This window comes from Anolis carolinensis, chromosome 6 (assembly GCF_035594765.1).
Source record: "Anolis carolinensis isolate JA03-04 chromosome 6, rAnoCar3.1.pri, whole genome shotgun sequence".
NCBI classification, from domain to species: Eukaryota; Metazoa; Chordata; class Lepidosauria; order Squamata; family Dactyloidae; genus Anolis; species Anolis carolinensis.
The window spans coordinates 65,029,636-65,049,627 of NC_085846.1; the positions used below are offsets into that span (position 1 = coordinate 65,029,636).

Here is a 19,992-nt window from a genome sequence, read left to right on the forward strand (position 1 = left end):
AAGCACTAACTGAATGTGAAGGTTTGTGCCACTGAAACATGGTTTCAAGAAACAGTTATATCTGTTGTCGAAGGCTTTCTTGGTCGGAATCGCTGGGTTGCTGTGAGTTTTCTGGGCTGTATGGCCATATTCCAGAACAATTCTCTCCTATAGGCAAAACGTCAGGAGGCAATGCTTCTGGAACATGGCCTGGAAAACTCACAGCAACCCATCAGTTATATCTGTTTGTGTACAGTGTTTGTTGCAGTACAGTTTTAATTGTAATCTTTGCTTCTGATTTGTATTTATGCTGGGCTTGTTTCCCCACAGTTGCCAATATTGAGACTTATGGGAGCAACCTGAGCTAGTTGCAGGAGATGTATACTTTGAATCCAAGCATTCGGAACCCAGTGATTTATTTTCTGGACCAAAACTAAAGCCAGCTCATAGTCACCCAGTATAAATTCCTACTTCTAGTTATCCCAAACCGATTTTTTTTCCGTGTCAGGAGCAACTTGAGTCGCTTCTGGAGTGAGAGAATTGGCTTTCTGCAAGGACGTTACCCAGGGGACGCCCGGATGTTTTGATGTTTTACCATCCTTGTGGAAGGCTTCTCTCATGTCCCCGCATGGAGCTGGAGCTGATAGAGGGAGCTCATCCGTGCTCTCCCCGGGTGGGATTCGAACCTGGCAGCCTTCAGGTCAGCAACCCAACCTTCAAGTCACGAGGCTTTTATCCCCTAGGCCATCGGAGGCTCCTGATTGGCTAGATTGGAAAGTGCAACAGGGTCGACGAGAGGTTTCTGAGGAACTTGAGCAGGCATGGGCAAACTTCGGCCCTCCGGGTGTTTTGGACTTCAACTCCCATAATTCCTAACAGCCTAGGAATTATGGGAGTTGACGTCCAAAACACCTGGAGGGCCGAAGTTTGCCCCTGCCTGAACTTGAGGGATGGGAAGAGAGGCGAGCGAGGCGGTGTCTCGAGCTGCCTCGCCGTCTCCCTCCTCGGGCGCGTGGGCGGGGAACGCTGCGCGCGCTTTCCCCCCTTCCTTCCAAAGCCGAAGCAAGAGCGCGGGAGGGAGGGGGCGCTTCTCCGTCACGCGACGAAGGGGAGGGGGCGAGAAGGGGGAGATCCTAGCTTGACGTCATCAGGGAACTCCCCATCGTGGTCGTCGTCGAAGGAAGGGGGAAATCCTGAGGCGGGTCTGGAGTGCGCGGACTCAGGTGGGCTTGGCTTGAAGCAGAGGAGGAGAGCGAGGCTGTTGCGAGCGCACTCCGACGGCGGGCGGCTTGCCTCTTCTGCTCCTTGGCGATGAAGAGCCGCCTCAGCGCCGGCGCCTTGCCGCCTCCTCGGCTGCTCTAAGCCCATGCCATGCTGCTGCCGCTGCTGCCGGCGCTGCTGGCCGCCCTGGCGCCCTCCCTGGAGCCCAAGGAGACCCCGACGCCGCCGCTGCCCGTGAACTCCTCCGCGCCCTTTGCCACCCAGGCGGCTTTGCCCACCACCACGGGGGCGAGGGAAAGGGCCACGCCCCTTCCTCCTCCCCTCAGAGAGGACCCTCCTTGCAACATCAGCGTCCAGCGCCAGATGCTGAGCTCGCTGCTGGTCCGCTGGAGCCCGCTCGCTTTGGCAGCCCAGTGCGACTTGGTGCTCTTCTCCACCGGAGGAGGAGGCGGAGGGGGAGGCGGAGGAGGAGGGGGTCGCGCCTTCTTTTCGGCCGCCTTTCCCCGCGTGGGGCCCCCTCCGCTCCTCATCGAGCACCTCGGCTTGGCAGCCGGCGGCGTCCAGCAAGAGCTGAGGCTCTGCGTGGGCTGCAACTGGGCCCGGGGGCGGCGCGTGGGGCGCCTCCGCTCGACCTCCTCGGCCTTGTTCTCCTCCTCGCCGCCCCTTCCCGCGGACCAAGGCGAGCGGCTCCACTTCTGCTGCCTGGACTTCAGCCTGGAGGAGCTCAAGGGGGACCCCGGCTGGCGCCTCAACCGCAAGCCCATCGAGTCCACGCTGGTGGCTTGTTTCATGACGCTGGTCATCATCGTCTGGAGCGTGGCCGCCCTCATCTGGCCCGTGCCCATTATCGCCGGCTTCCTGCCCAACGGCATGGAGCAGAGGAGGGGCGCCAACGCCGCCGCCGGGCCCGGGAGCAACAACCACGCCGCCGCCGGAGGAGCAGGAGGAACCAACGCCGCCGCTGGAGGGGCCCCCAAGTGAGCCTTATTATCCTCCTAGACCAGGGGTCCTCAAACTTTTTAAGTGGTCCCTCAGTTACATTTTTTAATGGTCCCTCAGATTACATTTTTAATGGTCCCTCAAAAAAAACGAACAAATTCCTATGCTCACTGCACATGTCTTATTTGTAGTGCAAAAAAACAAACAAACCCAGCAACATTTATTTATTTATTTACTACCTTTATTCCCCACCCTCTCTCACCCCGAAGGGGACTCAGAGAGGCTTACAAGTTGTATACACATACAATATATTATATTATTAGCATAGCACAATATTAGCATTATATATTACTATATTATACTATACCATTATACCGTAATATTATTAGTAATATTACATTTAATATATAATATATAATTAATATTATTATATTATACGATATTATTATATTGTATTATTATTTTATTATGACACAGCAAACAAGATAGATATGCTGGATTTCGTATCACAAAATCACAAGTCAAACACTTCCCAAGTGTCTAGGACTGTGTGATGTATTTTCGGATGATGCGTGCAGATCCCAGTAGGGTGGCCTTTTGCAGTTGGCAGATCGTAATTTTGTCAATGTCTATTGTTTCCAAATGCTGGCTGAGATCTTTTGGCATGGCACCCAGTGTGCCCATCTGCACTGGTTTCTGCCAGAGTCTTTGAAGTTCAATCTTGAGGTCCTGATAGCGGCTGAGTTTTTCCTGTTGTTTTTCGTCAATGCGACTGGCACCTGGGATGGCAACATCAATGATCCAAACCTTTTTCTTTTCCACAACTGTGATGTCTGGTGTGTTGTGTTCCAGAACTTTGTCAGTCTGGATTCGGAAGTCCCACAGTATCTTTCCGTGCTCATTTTCCAATACTTTTGCAGGTTTGTGATCCCACCAGTTCTTTGCTGCTGGAAGGTGGTATTTGAGGCATAAGTTCCAATGAATCATTTGGGCCACATAGTTGTGCCTCTGTTTGTAGTCCGTCTGTAATAATAATAATAATAACAACTTTATTTTTTTACCCTGCCCCATCTCCCCGGAGGGGACTCGGAGCGGCTTACATGGGGGCCAAGCCCAAAACATACAGCAATAAAACGATAAAACAAATATTCCAACAGTAAAACATCAACATCAATAAAACCATCATGAAAATCAACATACAGCATAAAATGTTAAAAACAGGAGACTAAAACACGGATCTGGGCCAAGGTGCAGAATATATATCTGTGCGATTTTCTTACAGCAGCTGAGGATATGATCAATGGTTTCATCAGCTTCCTTGCACAGTCTGTATTATTATTATTATTAGCTGCCCTGAGTCCCCTATTGGGTGAGAAGAGCGGGGTAGAAATACTGTAATAAATAAATAAATATTATATTGTATTACATTATAATATTATTATCAATATTATATGTATACACAATATATTATATTATTACCATATCATTCATTTACAATATTTCATTTACAATATTAGTAAATGAAAGAACAATGCAATATTTAAAAATAATTTTAACCAACATACTGTAAACTTATCAGGATTTCAGTGGGAAGTGTGGGCCTGCTTCTGGCCAATGAGATAATCAAGTAGGATTGTTTGTGATGTGCCTTCAAGTCATTTCAGACTTTGGGCGAGCCTAAGTCTAAAACTGAGGGCGGGGGCCAGGTAAATGGCCTTGGAGGGCCGCATCCGGCCCCCGGGCCTTAGTTTGGGGACCCCTGTCCTAGATCAATCTCTTTGGGTCCCAGCTCTATTGGACGCGGAGAGCCTTATTCCCCTCCTAAATCTCTCTCTGGGTCCCATCCTTGTTGGACGTCGCCGGCCTTATTCAAAGCCTCCTCACTCTGGGTTGCTGTGAGTTTTCCGAATTGTATGGCCAGGTTCAAGAAGCATTCTTTCCTGATGTTTCGCCCACATCTAATTACAGGAATTTGCAGAGGTTGTGACGTCTAATGTGTTGTTGAAGGCTTTCATGATCGGGATCACAGGGTTGTTGTATGTCTTCCGGGCTGTGTGGCCATGTTCCAGAAGTATTCTCTCCTGACGTTTCGCCCACATCTATGGCAGGCATCCTCAGAGGTTGTGAGGCATGGATAAACTAGTTCCCTGCACAGGACCGGCCCAAGGGAATCTTCAGGGGTACGCAAAAAAAATTTTGCGCCCCCCCCCCACTGTGCCGCGGGAGGCGTGGTCAGATCTGGCCCCGCCTCCCACACCACGCGCGGGTGCCCTGACCCCGCCCCCACGGCGTGGGGCAGCGCGGGAGGCAGGGCCAGACCTGGCCCCGCCTCCTACGCTGCGTGCGGGCGCCCTGACCCCGCCCCCCACAGCGGGAAGCGGGGCTGGCCACGCCTCCCGCGGCGGGCACCCTCTCCCAGCCAAGCTGCAGCGGGCGTGCGCTGTGGCTTGGCTGGGACAGGGTGCCCGCCGCGGGAAGTGGGGCTGGCCACGCCTCCCGCAGCGGGCACCCTCTCCGAGTCCCAGCCAAGCTGCAGCGGGCGTGCGCTGCGGCTTGGCTGGGACAGGGTGCCCGCTGCGGGAAGCGGGGCTGGCCATGCCTCCCGCGGCAGGCACCCTCTCCCAGCCAAGCTGCAGCGGGCGTGCGCTGCGGCTTGGCTGGGACAGGGTGCCCGCCACGGGAAGCGGGGCTGGCCATGCCTCCCGCGGTGGGCACCCTCTCCGAGTCCCAGCCAAGCTGCAGCGGGCGTGCACTGCGGCTTGGCTGGGACAGGGTGCCTGCTGCGGGAAGCGGGGCTGGCCACGCCTCCCGCGGCGGGCACCCTGTCCCTACGGCAGGCGCCGCAGGAGGCGGGGCCAGACTTGACCACGCCTCCCGCGTCGCACGGCCATGCCTCCCACAGAGCGGGAGGCAGGGCCAGGGCGCCGGAGGCGGGGTCAAGTGTGGCCATGCCTCCCAGGGGCTCGATAGCGCCCCTGGGAACATGGCGCCCAACGCGGGGGCGTGGCTAGCGTCCCGTGTTGGGCCGGGCCTGTCCCTGCATCTACCAAGCTTGTAACTCTATCGAAAAAAGAGATCAGATTAGTCTGGCATGACTTGTTTTTGATAAATCCGTGTTGACTATTAGCGATGAGCGCATTTGTTTCTGTTTGCAGACCAATTCCTTAATGATCTTTTCCAGAACCTTGCCTGGTATTGATGTGAGGCTGACCGGATGGTAATTTTTTGAGTCGCCCTTTTTTCCCTTCTTGAAAATAGGGACCACATTTGCCCTCCTCTAAACTGTTGGGACTTCTCCCGTTCTCCAAGAATTCTCAAAGATAATTGCCAGTGGTTCCGAAATGACTTCCGCTAGTTCATTCAATACTGTTGGATGTTGTTGATCTGGCCCTGGGGACTTGAATTCATTTAGAGCGGCCAGGTATTCTTGGATGACTTGTTTCCCTGTTTGGGGTTGGATTTCCCCTAATCCTTCATCCACTCCATGTTGCTGAGGTTGAAGACGGCTTTCTTTTTGTGAGAAGACTGAGGCAAAGAAGGCATTAAGTAGTTCTGCTTTTTCTAAGTGTTGTTCTTTGTTTACTGTCCTGATTTTAGAGTTGTTTTAATACTGATAGCCAGATTTTGTTCATTTTCATGGTTTCATCCTTTCTGTTGAAAATGTCCACATGCTTACGGATTTCAGTGGCTTCTCTCTGCAGTCTGACATGGTAGTTGTTAGAGTAGTCCAGCATTTCTGTGTTCTCAAATAATATGCTGTGTCCAGATTGGTTCATCTGGTTCTCTGCTATGGCTGACATCTCTGGTTGAGTTCATCTGCAGTGCCTTTCATTTTCCTAAATTTGTGTTTGGGCAATGCTGCGTTTGGTGGTCCCTATGTAGTTTTGTCCACAGCTGCGTGGTATACGGTAGACTCCTGCAGAGGTGAGAGGATCCCTCTTGTCCTTTGCTGAACTTGGCGTTTGTTGGATTTTCTTAGTGGTTCTGTAGATAGTTTGTAGGTTGTGTTTCTTCATCAGCTTCTCTCTGCAGGAAAATTTCCATGAAAATGAACAAAATCTGGCTACCAGTATTAAAAAAACCTCTAAAATCAGGACAGTAAATAAAGAACAATACTCTGAAAATAGGGGAATTCCCGACATGAAACAATCAGGGCCAGCTAACGCCTCCCAACAAAAGATTCCCCCAGGCAGGAATCAGCCAGACCTTGACTCTGCAAGGCTTTTAATGCTAATCAAGGTCATTAATTGCAATATTCACACCTGCATCCAACAGACAAGAGTTCTTTCTCCCACCCTGGGCCTTCCACAGATATATAAACCCCACTTGCCTAGTTTCTGTTATATCTCACAACCTCTGAGGATGCCTGCCATAGATGTGGGTGAAACATCAGGAAAGAATGCTTCTGGAGCATGGCCATACAGCCTGAAAAACTCACAGCAACCCAGTGGCCATGAAAGTCTCCTCACTCTCTTTTTTCTTCCCTTATTCTGCAGAGGATCACCTTAAAGCACAAGTGTCATGCTATGTCGCCCTCCAGATGCTGAACTACTACTCCTGTGTTCCTCATCACTAGGCGTCATGACCAGAGCTGATGGGAGTTGGGATACAGTCACATCAGGAAGGCCCCAAGGCTTGAATTTAGCTACAAGGCTTGTGGATATGACACCTGCCTTCAAAATACCCTTTAACGTTTTCACCAACCTCGGAGTCACAAATGTTGTTGGGCAGCAATCCCGATTATCCCCAGTCCATGTGTCATTCAGTAACATCCGAATTGGGTAAAGAACTAAAGAGTGCCAACCTTTATAATTGGCCCTCTGTTATTCTCCATCCGAGGAATCGACAGCCCTTTGAAGGCAACCATAAGATGGCCCTCGATGAAAATGAGTTTGATGCTCCAGAGCCTTGCTGGATTTCTTCCTCTCCTGATTTCATCTGGGTCCCGTCCCTGTTGGACATGGTGGGCCTTATTAAAAGCCTCCTCACTCTCTTTCCGTATTCTGCAGAGGATCACCTTAAAGCACATGTGTCATATTATGTGGCCCTCCAGATGCTGGACTACCACTCTTGTATTCTTCATCATTAGGCATCATGACCAGAGCTGATGGGAGTTGGGATACAGTCACATCAGGAGGTGACAAGGCTTGTGGATATAATGCCTGCCTTCAAAATGCCCTTTAACCTTTTCCCCAACCCCAGAGCCACAAGTGCTGTTGGACGGCAATCCCCATTCTCCCCAGTCTGCAGTCATTCAGTAACATCTGAATTGGGTAAAGAACTAAAGAGCAGCAACCTTTATAGCTGGCCCTCTGTTTTTCTCCTCGGGGGAATTGACATCCCTTTGAAGGCAACTATAAGGTGACCCTTGATAAAAATGAGTTTGATGCCTCTGCTCCAGACTCCAGAGCCTTCCTGGACGTCTTCCTTTCCTGATCGAATCTGGGTTCTGTCCTTATTGGACTCACACAGCCTTCTCTCTCTCCTTTCCTCCCTCGATGACATTTCTATTTTGCAGAGGATCCCCCTTAAAGCCATCTTCAAAGCTTGGATTTCAGTGCAGAAAATCGAGCTGGATGGGTTCCTCGCCAACGGAGGGAAAGCCAACACATCCCTGCCTCTCGTTTAGATAGACCATACTGTAGTTCTCATGTGCACCAATTCAAACCTGAAAAAAAGATGACCAAAACCTGTGTTATTTGCTTTACATATATTTATATATGTATATTGACAAAAAACTCTTTTAAGTCGATATTTTAGTAAAAACCGTACACCCATAAAGCCAGTGCACTTTGCTGTAGTTGTAAGTCAGAGTGCTTCTTTGTATACCAATAACAGATTTTTATTTACGGAAAGATGAACCTTTTTTTCGGGCAGGGTTTTAAATTTGCTAACACAGTATATATAGATATATAAATAGATCTATTGTTCTCGGACAATCCCTGGACATCACTCTTTTACAGTGTGTGTGTGTGTGTGTGTGTGTGTGTGTGTGTGTGTGTGTGTGTGTTTCTTATTAGAGATATTGTGTGGTTACTACTGTAAGTCTCTTAGATTATTAATACAGATATTTTCTTTGCTTTAATGCTCAGACTTTGCTTTGTCTGTTTTTCTGAGTGCTTTCCCAAGACTGAGTAGATTGGTTCTAGGTGGGAATAGAGGTTTAAGACACATTTTCACACCTACGGACACGCCATAATCATCCCATGGTGCTGTCACATGCCTTCCTTTGACTTCAGCTTCTGTTTTGTTAACTCATTCAAAAGGTGTTTAAATATTTAAGCTCTGTGGCCTGTTGATTCTCTTTTTCCTCAAGATAAGTAATTTATGTTTTTCGTTGTGTCATTTCCAACTTATGGTGATCCTAAGGTAAAGTTGGCGAGATTTGTTTGGGGGGGGGGGTTGCCTTTGCCTTCCTTTGAGGCTGAGAGAATGTGACTTGCCCAAGGTGAGCCAGTGACGTTCCATGTCCAAGCTGAGATTCAATCCCATTCACCAGAGTCATAGTTCAATTCTCAAACCACTCCACCAAGCTGACTCCTCTAGTAATGTGCCTTCAAGTTGCCTATTGACCTATGTTAACCCCATGAATTTCCTAGTGTTTTTTAAGGCAAGGAATACTCAGAGGTGGTTTTTCCAGCTTCTTCGACTGAAACATAGTACCTGGTATTTGATGGCAGTCTCCTATCCAAGTAGTAATGAGAGTTGATGTTTCTGAGCTTTTAAAATCAGACAGGATCTGGTTCCTTTGGGGTATTTAGTAGCACACTATAAACAAAAGCAGGGTGACATCTCTGGCATAATGTTATGATATACGGTGGCACGTGAGTGACATAAAGTTAAAAAAACTATGTTGTCTTCCAGCTTGATATGAAATATTAATTCAGTGAAAAACTCAGGTGGAGTTTATTTGCAACTGAATTTATGTATCATAGCTTCATGTCTCATATTCTGAATTTTCAATTTCATTTAGGAAACCAAACAAGGAATGTTTGAATCACCAGCATATATTGATTGATTTTATAAGACAATTCACTATTAAGAAAGGGTTTTTTTTAGGAATGAGGAGTCATTTTGGTCAGTGAGAAGGCAACAGTGATACAAGACAATTCACTATTAGGAAAGAGTGATACAATTTGTTCACGCAAGGTGGTTCTCCAAATGATGAACTATAGCATTTGCTGTGTTGGGTGAGTCTATCAATGTAGCCACATTGTAAAACGAATGTTGACACCACTTTAACTGCCATGGCTCAATACTATGGAATCATGAAAGTTGTAGCTTTACAAGATCTGTAGCTTTCTTTGCCAAGGAGTGCGGTCCCTCACCAAACTATAATTTTTTGTGATTCCATGGCATTGAGCCATTGCAGTTAAAGTAGTGGCAAACTGCAGTCATCCTACAGACTAGTACTGCAGATGTACTCTCTGTGAATTCTGCCTGTGAACTCATTGACATCTGAAGGACCATAAATTGTCCTTGCCTTGTTTAGGGAACCGAAGTTAGGAAGAGAGAACTAGAGTTAAATTGCATTCTCTTCCCCTGACCCTTTCTCTCCATTCCTGAACATTTAAACACTGATTTGTGAACACTAAAGGTTGTCCTGAAGTTGGCAATGCCCTGCATTTCCAGGTTTTATCAGAGAAAATAAAAGTGGATATTTGATGATGTTCTAGTAAAGACTGCAAAACCCAGAAAGCTCCAGATCCCATCTGACATTGGAAGCTAAAGAGGGCCAGGCCTGGTTAGTACTTGGAAGGGAGACACAAGGGAATATCAGATGTTTAGAGATTATATTTAGTGGGTGGCAGTGGCCTCCACTGAATTAATTTTGCCAAAAAAAACCCAAAACTTTCTGGTAGGGTTGAAATAAGTAGATATAGGGATTTCTGATCCAACCCAAGAGATTTGTGGAAATAAGCATTCACTCATATGATGAGTGAATATGTACATCTATATAAAACATCACTATATGTATCATAAGGTCCATCTGAGTCCTATTAATTGGCTGTGTTTGTGTTTATACTGGCAAATATATGCTCATATAGCTAGGGCTTGTGTTCCAGTTGAATTGGGGCTTTGAACTATTAACAAAAGAAAGGGTTGAGAATTCTTTTAGTTCAGTGATTTCCTTCTAGCACTTAATGAAAACATTATCTTTAAGAAGACTTGAATTATTTATTAACCAAGTCATGCTTTTTAGTCTCTAATACTTTGCATTTCTCCATTGGAAATGGTAAATGCACAAAAAGCACAAAATAACGTATTGTTCTAACTGCATTTTTATAAAAAGCTACCAGGACAAGGGTGAGCAAGAGTGGTAACTGCATCTTACAACCTGCAGGGGTTCAAAAACAAGTAAATAAAAACACCAGAAGTAACTTTACGTCTGCTTTTGGTTTTAAAAACACTTTTAGATGCTAAATACTAGTGCCGGTGTGGAATCTTCTGAACAGAATAAAAGATTACAGAGTTGTTAACCCTTCCCTATTCTATCCAAAGCTCATGTTACTTGGGGACTGCCTGTACTTAGAAATTGATACAGTGTGTCCTTGGTATCTGTTGGGGTTTGATTCTAGATTCCCTAGCAGATACCAAAATACATTGATTCTCAAGCTCCATTCTAAACAATAGCATAGTAAAATGGTGTCCCTTATACAAAACCACAAAACGAAGACTTGCTTTTCCGAATTAAAAAAAAAAATTCAAGCCATCAATGGTTGAATTGGCAAATGATGAAACCATGGATACAAAGGGAGACTGTTCGGCTAAGCACAGCAAGGCTAACTTTGGACTAAGCGTACATCATACCATGGCGCATAAACATTAACAATGTTTTGTTGAAGTTGGGTGCAGTATCATTTCACCTTCAGATATCTTTGATGGAATCTTTTTTTTCTTTGTCTTGTTGAAGCACTAACTGAATGTGAAGGTTTGTGCCACTGAAACATGGTTTCAAGAAACAGTTATATCTGTTGTCAAAGGCTTTCTTGGTCGGAATTGCTGGGTTTCTGTGAGTTTTCTGGGCTGTATGGCCATATTCCAGAAGAATTCTCTCCTATAGGCAAAACGTCAGGAGGGAATGCTTCTGGAACATGGCCTGGAAAACTCACAGCAACCCATCAGTTTGTTTGTTTGTGTAAAGTGTTTGTTGCAGTACAGTTTTAATTGTAATCTTTCAGGATATTTACTTCTGATTTGTATTTATGCTGGGCTTGTTTCCCCACAGTTGGCAATATGGGATCAACCTGAGCTGGTTGCAGGAGATGTATACTTAGAATCCAAGCATTCTGAGCTCAGTGATTTATTTCCTGGGCCAAAACTAAAGCCAGCTCATAGTCATCCAATATAAATTCCTACTTCTAGTTATCCCAAACTGATTTTTTGTGTGTGTCAGGAGCAACTTGAGTTGCTTCTGGAGTGAGAGAATTGGCCGTCTGCAAGGACGTTGCCCAGGGGATGCCCGGATGTGTTGATGTTTTTACTATCCTTGTGGGAGGCTTCTCTCATGTCCCCGCATGGAGCTGGAGCTGATAGTGGGAGCTCATCCACACTCTCCCCAGGTGGGATTCGAACCTGGCAGCTTTCAGGTCAGCAACCCAACCTTCAAGTCACTTAGTCCACTACGCCATCTGGGGGCTCCTATCCCAAACTGATGTCATTTTGTTAGTATGATTTTCAAGGTTGAGTAAAGGGGGGTTGTTTTGTTAGGCTGTTATGCAACAATCGGATCTCAGAGATCTTCACCAATCTGACAAACATTTCTCAAAATACCACTGCCAGCTTCAATTCTACCTTCTTACTGCTTTTGGTTTACAAAGTTAGGTAAAGGTAAAGGTTTCCCCTGACATTAAGTCTAGTTGTCTCCCACTCTGGGGATTGGTACTCATCTCCATTTCTAAGCTAAAGAGCCAGCGTTGTCTGTAGACAGCTCCAAGGTCATGTGACCGGCATGACTGCATGGAGCACTGTTATCTTCCTGCCAGAGAGGTAGCTATTGATCTACTCACATTTGCATGTTTTTGAATTGCTAGGTTGGCAGAAGCTGGGGCTAACAGCAGGAGCTCATTCTGCTCTCCGGATTCGAACCACCAACCTTTCAATCAGCAAGTTGAGCAGCTCAGCGGTTTAACCCACTGAGCCATGGGGGGCTCACACTTCAACTGATATCACTGATGGTGGTTGAAGAAAAACACACCAAGCCTTAAAGATATAAATGCATTTTATTAATCTTGTTCCAATGTGCTGGTATCTTACTGAGATCCAGTGGTATTCAATTGCTTTATTCCTTCTGAGAACCAGTGCTGTCCAGTTGCTTTTATTCAACTATCTATCTGTCTGAAAAATGTGTTTTTGTGTTTCTCTCTGTCTCTGTCTGTCTATGTATCTATCTATCTACCTACCTACCTACCTACCTACCATTCTTGAACATGGAACACAACTTCCAGAGGCTAATTGGAATCTCAACACCAACCAAGTTTTCCAGTTGGGAACAGGAAAGAGTTTGGAAAGTGTCCAGAAGTCTGATCCATTGTATTAGAATAATAGAATCGTAGAGTATTAAAAAGGGCTTTTTCTAAAACAAGAACACATTTTCATAGAATATTGAAATAAGTGGGGAACAGTTTCAAATAAACATATTTAGGTTTTATCTTCATGGGAAGAGTTGTGCTTATTGGTTTCTATTGAGCTGGATTTGTTTTTTTTTTTCATTGTCAGAAGTGACTTGAGAAACTGCAAGTTGCTCTTGATGTGAGAAAATTGGCTGTCTGCAAGGACACCGTGATGTTTGATGTTTTACTATCCTTTTGGGAGGCTTCTCTCCTGTCCCCATATGGGGAGCTGGAGCTGACAGAGGGAGCTCACCTGCTCTTCCTGGATTTGAATCACCAACCTGTTGATCAGCAGTCCTGCCGGCACAAGGTTTTAACCCATTTCACCATGATGGGCTCTGCTGAATTTGGGTACATGTAGTTTTAATATTTCCAGTCACTGGTTCCATTAGAAACATAACAGGCAGCTTGTTGACCAAGTTGTGCAACAGAGAAATATTAATGCAGGAAAAAGTAAAGTATGATAATTAGGAATACGGATATCTTGTTGCAATCTAAGAAAAGTGTGTTGGTATAACTGTGTAGGATTTGAGTATAAACTTGAAATGTTCAAAATATATTTTTCTTTGAAAACCAAAAGAAATATTAGTTGCATAAAATAAACAGTGGTGGGAAAGTTCATAGGAGTCATAGAACTCATCCAGCACCGCATTTCAAGTGAGCAAAGACTCTATGAAGCATAAAAACTGACAGTATAATAAATCCATGGTGCATAGAGAACACTGTACAGTTCTGGTATTCCTAACTGCACAAATGCAGAAAATGGCAGCTAAAAAAATACCTTAGGACTTACTGTATGGGAAATGACTAATTCTTTACTGTAATTGGAAGAAAACTATGCAAGTTGTTGAGAAAATTAACAAGAAAAAACTCCATACATAACTTCTATGATATTTTTTCAAAATTATGAAAACGTCATCTAGATTCAGAATGCCAAAAAAAAAGAAATCTCAAAATCTACTGGAGATAACATGAGTTCACTTAAATCAGTTAAAAAAACATAATGTGTGAAATCAGCCTTAGTAATGCCCATATGAAAATGAGTTTCCCCAAGTAGCACTTGGTTAAAATTCTGGCTTCATTAGGTACTAACTGAACCATGATCACCAGAGACCTTGTCTTGTAGTGGATTTCTCTCTGTGAAGTTAAATTACAGTTTGCGCCATACAAAGCAAAGATACCATGGAAAAAGCAACACTTCAGTTGATTGAAAGGATGTTGCTAAGCAATGTGAAGCTTGAGAGATACAAAAGAGCACTAAAAAGGGATAATAAGCGAAGAAAAACAAGAACTGTCATGCTTTGTCTGCCTGACTTGAAGAAAAGAGGCATAAAAAGTGGAATAAAAGCAGAAGTGGGAAAGAAAAAAAATGATTTCAAAGTCCATTGTTGTCGTGTAAAGACCTTCACTGACATGGGATGAGAAAGGCACAGCGTGGGTACATTGAAGGATATGCATTATATCTCTCAGGACCTATTCGGCACTAGACCAAAACTAATTTATTACAAAACACATTAAAGGCTGGACAATTTGACAGATCTCTTACATCAGTTCCAACCCTTGAAATCCTGCCACTCACCCTGCCCTTGCCTCTCCTCCAACCGTTAATCCCTATCTGGATTGGGTTCCTGGGGTTGGATCTACACTGCCATATAATCCTGTTTCTGAATCCAGATTATCTGCTTTGAACTGGATTATATGAATCTACACTGCCCTATAACCCAGTTCAAAGCAGATAATCCAGATTCAGAAACAGAATTATGTTGTAGTGTAGATGGGGCCTGGGCCTCTTGACCCCTGAACTGTGGACCTGTAGCTGTTTTAATGTCTGGCCTCTTTATGTTAAGAGAGCCAGAGACAGTTTGAAAAAAAGAATAATTAATGTAGGTTTATTAAAATGCAGTACTATAACACCTTAACTCTTGAACAATCTATTCTTTCATGGCTTCTCAGAACACAGTCAGTGCTCCTTTGTGACTAAGGCTGGATGTCCACTGCCCTATATCCCAGGATCTGATCCCAGATTATCTGGCAGTATAGACTCATATAATCCAGGTTAAAGCAGTTAATCTGTATTCTGAAAATAGATTATATGGCAGGGTAGATCCAGCCACAGATAGTTTAATTGAGTTTGGAAGTGGATCTACACAAACATCGCAGGAACTTGTTCAAGTCTGGGACAGTGACCACAATCTGCTGAATGCCGATCAGAACCAAGACCAGGAACCACAATATCCACAACTAGACAGTCCTTTGGAAAATCCACGGTCCTTTTCTTGCCCATTTCATTTTTTATCATGCCAGAAGCGACTTGAGAACATACTGCCAGTTGCTTCTGGTGTGAGAGAATTGGCCATCTACAGAGACTTTGCCAAGGGGATGCCTGGATGAGTTAGCTGGGAGGCTTCTCTCATGTCTCACCCATTGCATTGAGATGCACTGATGCGCATATCCATGTTCATTTGAGATCACAGCAGAGCACAGGAAATGAGAATAAAGGGGATTTATATGGTTTCCTCTCCTGGGAGAGCAATTGTTTATCTTCAGGCCAGCTGCAGTTCAATGTTTTTTAAAAAGTGCTTCAGTATTACTAGTGTCCTGACAAACATTACACATTTTCTTGTCCCAGTTTCATACCTTGCATAGGATATATCCTGATCGGATGCAGCACATTATCTGTCTTGTTTGGAACTTTCTGTTTCTGATTTGATCCACGCTGCAGCACACATTGGGAGTGAATATTTTTTGGACACCCTGTCCTTGAGCTGGCTTCCAACTGAATTATAGTGTCTGTGTAGAATTACCCTGACTTACCATTGAGAAGCCTCTACATTTGTTACATCTTGTGCACCTGCAAAACTCCTTCACAGCCTCCTTGAGCGTAAATTGACTTTTTTCACCTAGAGCTGCCCAGTGTTTTTTTGACAGTATGATGCTATTATTTTTCAAAGCAAAACCATTAGTAACATGTACTTAAGTGTTTCAGTTATTTAAACAGTAGCATATTAGTAATGTGCTACTTATTAGTTACCCCCCCCTCGCAAGATTGCATTTAAAAATACAAAAATATTTCCAGATCCCTGCAAATGACTTTTTCAAGGCAATGTTTTGGAACTAATGAATTAACGACAACTATGATAACAAAAATATTGCCACATTATTAGTAACAGCAATGCTAAAAAAGTCAGGTAAAGGTAAAGGTTTTCCCCTGACGTTAAGTCTAGTTGGGTCCAACTCTGGGGGTTGGTGCTCATCTTCATTTCTAAGCCAAAGAGCCAATGTTGTCCATAGACACCTCCAAGATCATGTGGCTGGCATGACTGCATGGAGCGCCGTTACCTTCCCTTCGGAGCGGTACCTATTGATCTACTCACATTTGCATATTTTTGAACTGCTAGGTTGGCAGAAGCTGGGGCTAACAGTGGAAGCTCACCCCACTCCCCGGATTTGAACTACAGTGCCGACCTTTCAGTCAGCAAGTTCAGCAGCTCAGCGGTTTACCTGCTGTGCCACCAGGGGCTCCAAAATTGTTACATAATCATCATTGATGATGATGGTGATGATGATGATGATGCTGTGGCCCCAAAAGTAACATGTTAAAGGTAATGCACTCATTGGAATGATGTTTCTTCCAGATTCTGCCGTATGTATGTTTGAGCCTTTATGTCACCTGTTGATTTATAATGACCCCATGAATTCCATAGGATTGTTTTCTCAGGCAAAGAATACTTGGAGGTGATTTTGCCAATTCCTCCTTCTGAAATATAGCTATAGTATTCATTGCTGGCCTCCCATCCAATTCCTAACCAGGACAAGTTCTAACACTGGTTTATAAAAGTATGAAGGAAAGGGACATAAATATGGCAGAAAATGAAAAAGAAATGTTAAGAGGAAATTGACTGTATACATTATCGTAGTTCCTAAGATGTTCAGTCATGAGTCACAGCTATTAAGGCTGATAGTACACATAATGAAAAGAAAGAAAGCACTATACCTTAGGGTTGTTGTGGGTTATTGAAACCTATACCTTATTGAAAGATTGCATGGATTGAAATGGCCTCATAGGGGGGAAAACTGTTGGTGCAATGCAAGGAAATAAGGACTAGAGAAATAAAGCACCAGCAGAGCAAGCAAGCAAAGATAATGACTCATATCTCAAGTGAATATCACATGTGAAAACATTCACAATTATACTTTTAAAATACAATTCTTTGGAATGGCAAACTGAAGCAAAACAACACTAAAGTTGCAAAGTATGGCTAAGTCAAATTTACATTTTCTTTGTAGTGGGATCCATCATACTCTTGAATAAAATGTGGGATTTAAAAATTATCCCTTACTAGCCTAAATAACCTGAAGGCACGAGATCTCATCTGATTTGGAAAGCTGTTATTATTATTATTATTATTATTATTATTATTATTATTATTGACACAACGAGGTTGTATGACACAGCAAACAAGATAGATATGCTGGATTTCATATCACAAAATCACAAGTTGAACACTTCCCAAGTGTTTAGGACTGTGTGATGTATTTTCGGATGATGCGTGCAGATCCCAGTAGGGTGGCCTTTTGCAGTTGGCAGATTGTTGTTGTTATTATTATTATTATTATTATTATTATTATTATTATTATTTTATTGTATGACACAGCAAACAAGATAGACATGCTGGATTTCATATCACAAAATCACAAGTCGAACACTTCCCAAGTGTCTAAGACTGTGTGATGTATTTTCGGATGATGCGTGCAGATCCCAGTAGGGTGGCCTTTTGCAGTTGGCAGGTCGTAATTTTGTCAATGTCTGTTGTTTCCAAATGCCAGCTGAGATCTTTTGGCACGGCACCCAGTGTGCCCATCACCACCAGGACCACTTGCACTGGTTTCTACCAGAGTCTTTGAAGTTCAATCTTGAGGTCCTGATAGTGGCTGTGTTTTTCCTGTTGTTTTTCGTCAATGCGACTGTCACCTGGGATGGCGACATCAATGATCCAAACCTTTTTCTTTTCCACAACTGTGATGTCTGGTGTGTTGTGTTCCAGAACTTTGTCAGTCTGGATTCGGAAATCCCACAGTATCTTTGCATGTTCATTTTCCACAACCTTTGCAGGTTTGTGATCCCACCAGTTCTTTACTGCAGGGAGGTGGTACTTGAGGCATAAGTTCCAATGAATCATTTGGGTCACATAGTTGTGCCTCTGTTTGTAGTCTGTCTGTGCAATTTTCTTACAGCAGCTGAGGATATGAACAATGGTTTCATCGGTTTCCTTGCACAGTCTGCATTTTGGGTCATCAGCTGATTTTTCGATCTTGGCCTTAATTGCATTTGTTCTGATGGCTTGCTCCTGGGCTGCAAGGATCAGGCCTTCTGTCTCCTTCTTCAGGGTCCCATTCGTGAGCCATGGCCAGGTCTTCTCCTTATCAGCTTTTCCTTCAATTTTGTCAAGGAACTTTCCATGTAATGTTTTGTTATGCCAGCTGTCAGCTCTAATTTGTAGTGCGGTTTTCTTGTACTGGTTTTTTGTCTGCTGTGCTTTGAGGAGTTTCTGATTTTTGACTTCAATCAAAGCAGGTTCTTCACTTTGCTTTACATATTCTGCCAGGGCATGTTCTTCTTCTTTGACTGCTTGTTTTACTTGTAAGAGTCCTCTGCCCGCTGATCTTCTAGGCAGATATAGCCAGTCAACATCACTGTGAGGGTGCAGTGAATGATGAATAATTCATTATTATTATTATTATTATTATTATTATTATTATTATTAATTCATTTCTATCCTGCTTTTTTCCCATGGATGGGATTCAAAGCAGCGCACAAAGTTTAAAAACACAAATACATATACATCAATATATAAAATACATAATCAACTAAAAAAAATCATTACTAATTTTAAAAAATAACCCATTTGAACACCCCATATACAGCAATCAAAACTTACAACAATACCATTAAATACCATTAAAAATTCCCTAACCTGGTTCCATTGAGGTTATTTATAAAAATCAATTAGGACATTCTATTTTCATAAGGACCGTGTCGCAGTTACCAATAAAACATCTCTAAATGTGAATATTCCAGCAGATATCTGGCAGTGCCTATCATCCTTCATCTGGGAAGGCCTGGCTCCATAAGAAAGTTTTAATTTGTGATCGAAAGGCCAGTACCTCTCTAGGAAGGGAGTTCCAGAGCCTCTCTCGTTCCCACCATTGCACCTGCGACAGTGGAGAAAAGGGCCTCTCAGGGCTCAAGTGGGTTGTTAGGAGGAAATGCGGTCCCTCAAGTAGGCTGGGTCTGAACCATTTAGGGCTTTGTAGGCTAAAGCCAGCATCTTGAATTGCGCTTGGAAACAAACTGGAAGTCAGTGTACTTGCTTCAGGAGTGGAGTAGTTCTTTATCTATATCCTGTAAGCAGTCAAGCAGCTGACCTTTGAACCAGTTGAAGTTTCTGAACTCTCTTCTGGGGCAGCCCCACGTAGAGCACTGTGATGGCATGCCCGAGCCTTTGGGAAAACCATATTGTCTGGCTTTACCCAGGGGCTATCTGTATACCTTCTGTTAAGATCAAGACCCTTAACATACAGAGGCACTTTAGGCAAGATGAAAAGATAACCAAAGGAGTTTACTGAAAACAGGAAGAACAAAGAGCTAACTCCACCCGGACTATTGCAAGATAGCTTAAAACAATACATTACGAAAGGAGATTTTGCTGGTTGCACTCATCTCTCTGGAGTCCTTGAAAGTCTTTTGCCTCTGATGTAAAGCAATAAACTGATTCTTATAAACTGTCTTGATCTACTTTGTGAAACTTAGGCTGACCACAAGCTTCTGTTGTTTCTGGGACTGACGGCATATGAATACTGCTAAATGCAGAGTTTAGTGCTAAGGATGCTTGTTTTGGATCACTGGGCCTAAGATTACCAGACAATGACCAGACCTCTAATGACTGTAGCTCTGTTGCAGAAAGTCTAGCAAGAGAACTCTGTGCAGGCAATTGGACTAAATCAACTAAGGCTGGCCTCTAGGGTTTTTTTTTTAACTCCACCCAAAAACTAATACAGTAGAGTCTCACTTATCCAACATAAACGGGCCGGAAGAATGTTGGATAAGTGAATATGTTGGATAAATAGGAGAGATTAAGAAAACGCCTATTAAACATCAAAATAGGTTATGATTTTACAAATTAAGCACCAAAACATCATGTTATATAACAAATTTGACAGAAAAAGTAGTGCATTACAC

The 19,992-nt window shown here is 43.9% G+C and overlaps 1 protein-coding gene across 1 annotated transcript; it reads left to right on the top strand.

Moving 5' to 3' along the window:
- The first annotated feature begins 1,031 nt into the window (after positions 1 to 1,031).
- On the top strand, positions 1,032 to 12,796 carry tmem158 (transmembrane protein 158). The gene is made up of 2 exons (XM_003228256.4): positions 1,032 to 2,177; positions 6,636 to 12,796. Exons 1-2 carry the CDS (start codon positions 1,351 to 1,353, stop codon positions 6,646 to 6,648), a joined length of 840 nt encoding a protein of 279 aa, XP_003228304.2. The 5' UTR covers positions 1,032 to 1,350; the 3' UTR covers positions 6,649 to 12,796.
- The last annotated feature ends 7,196 nt before the right edge of the window (positions 12,797 to 19,992 follow it).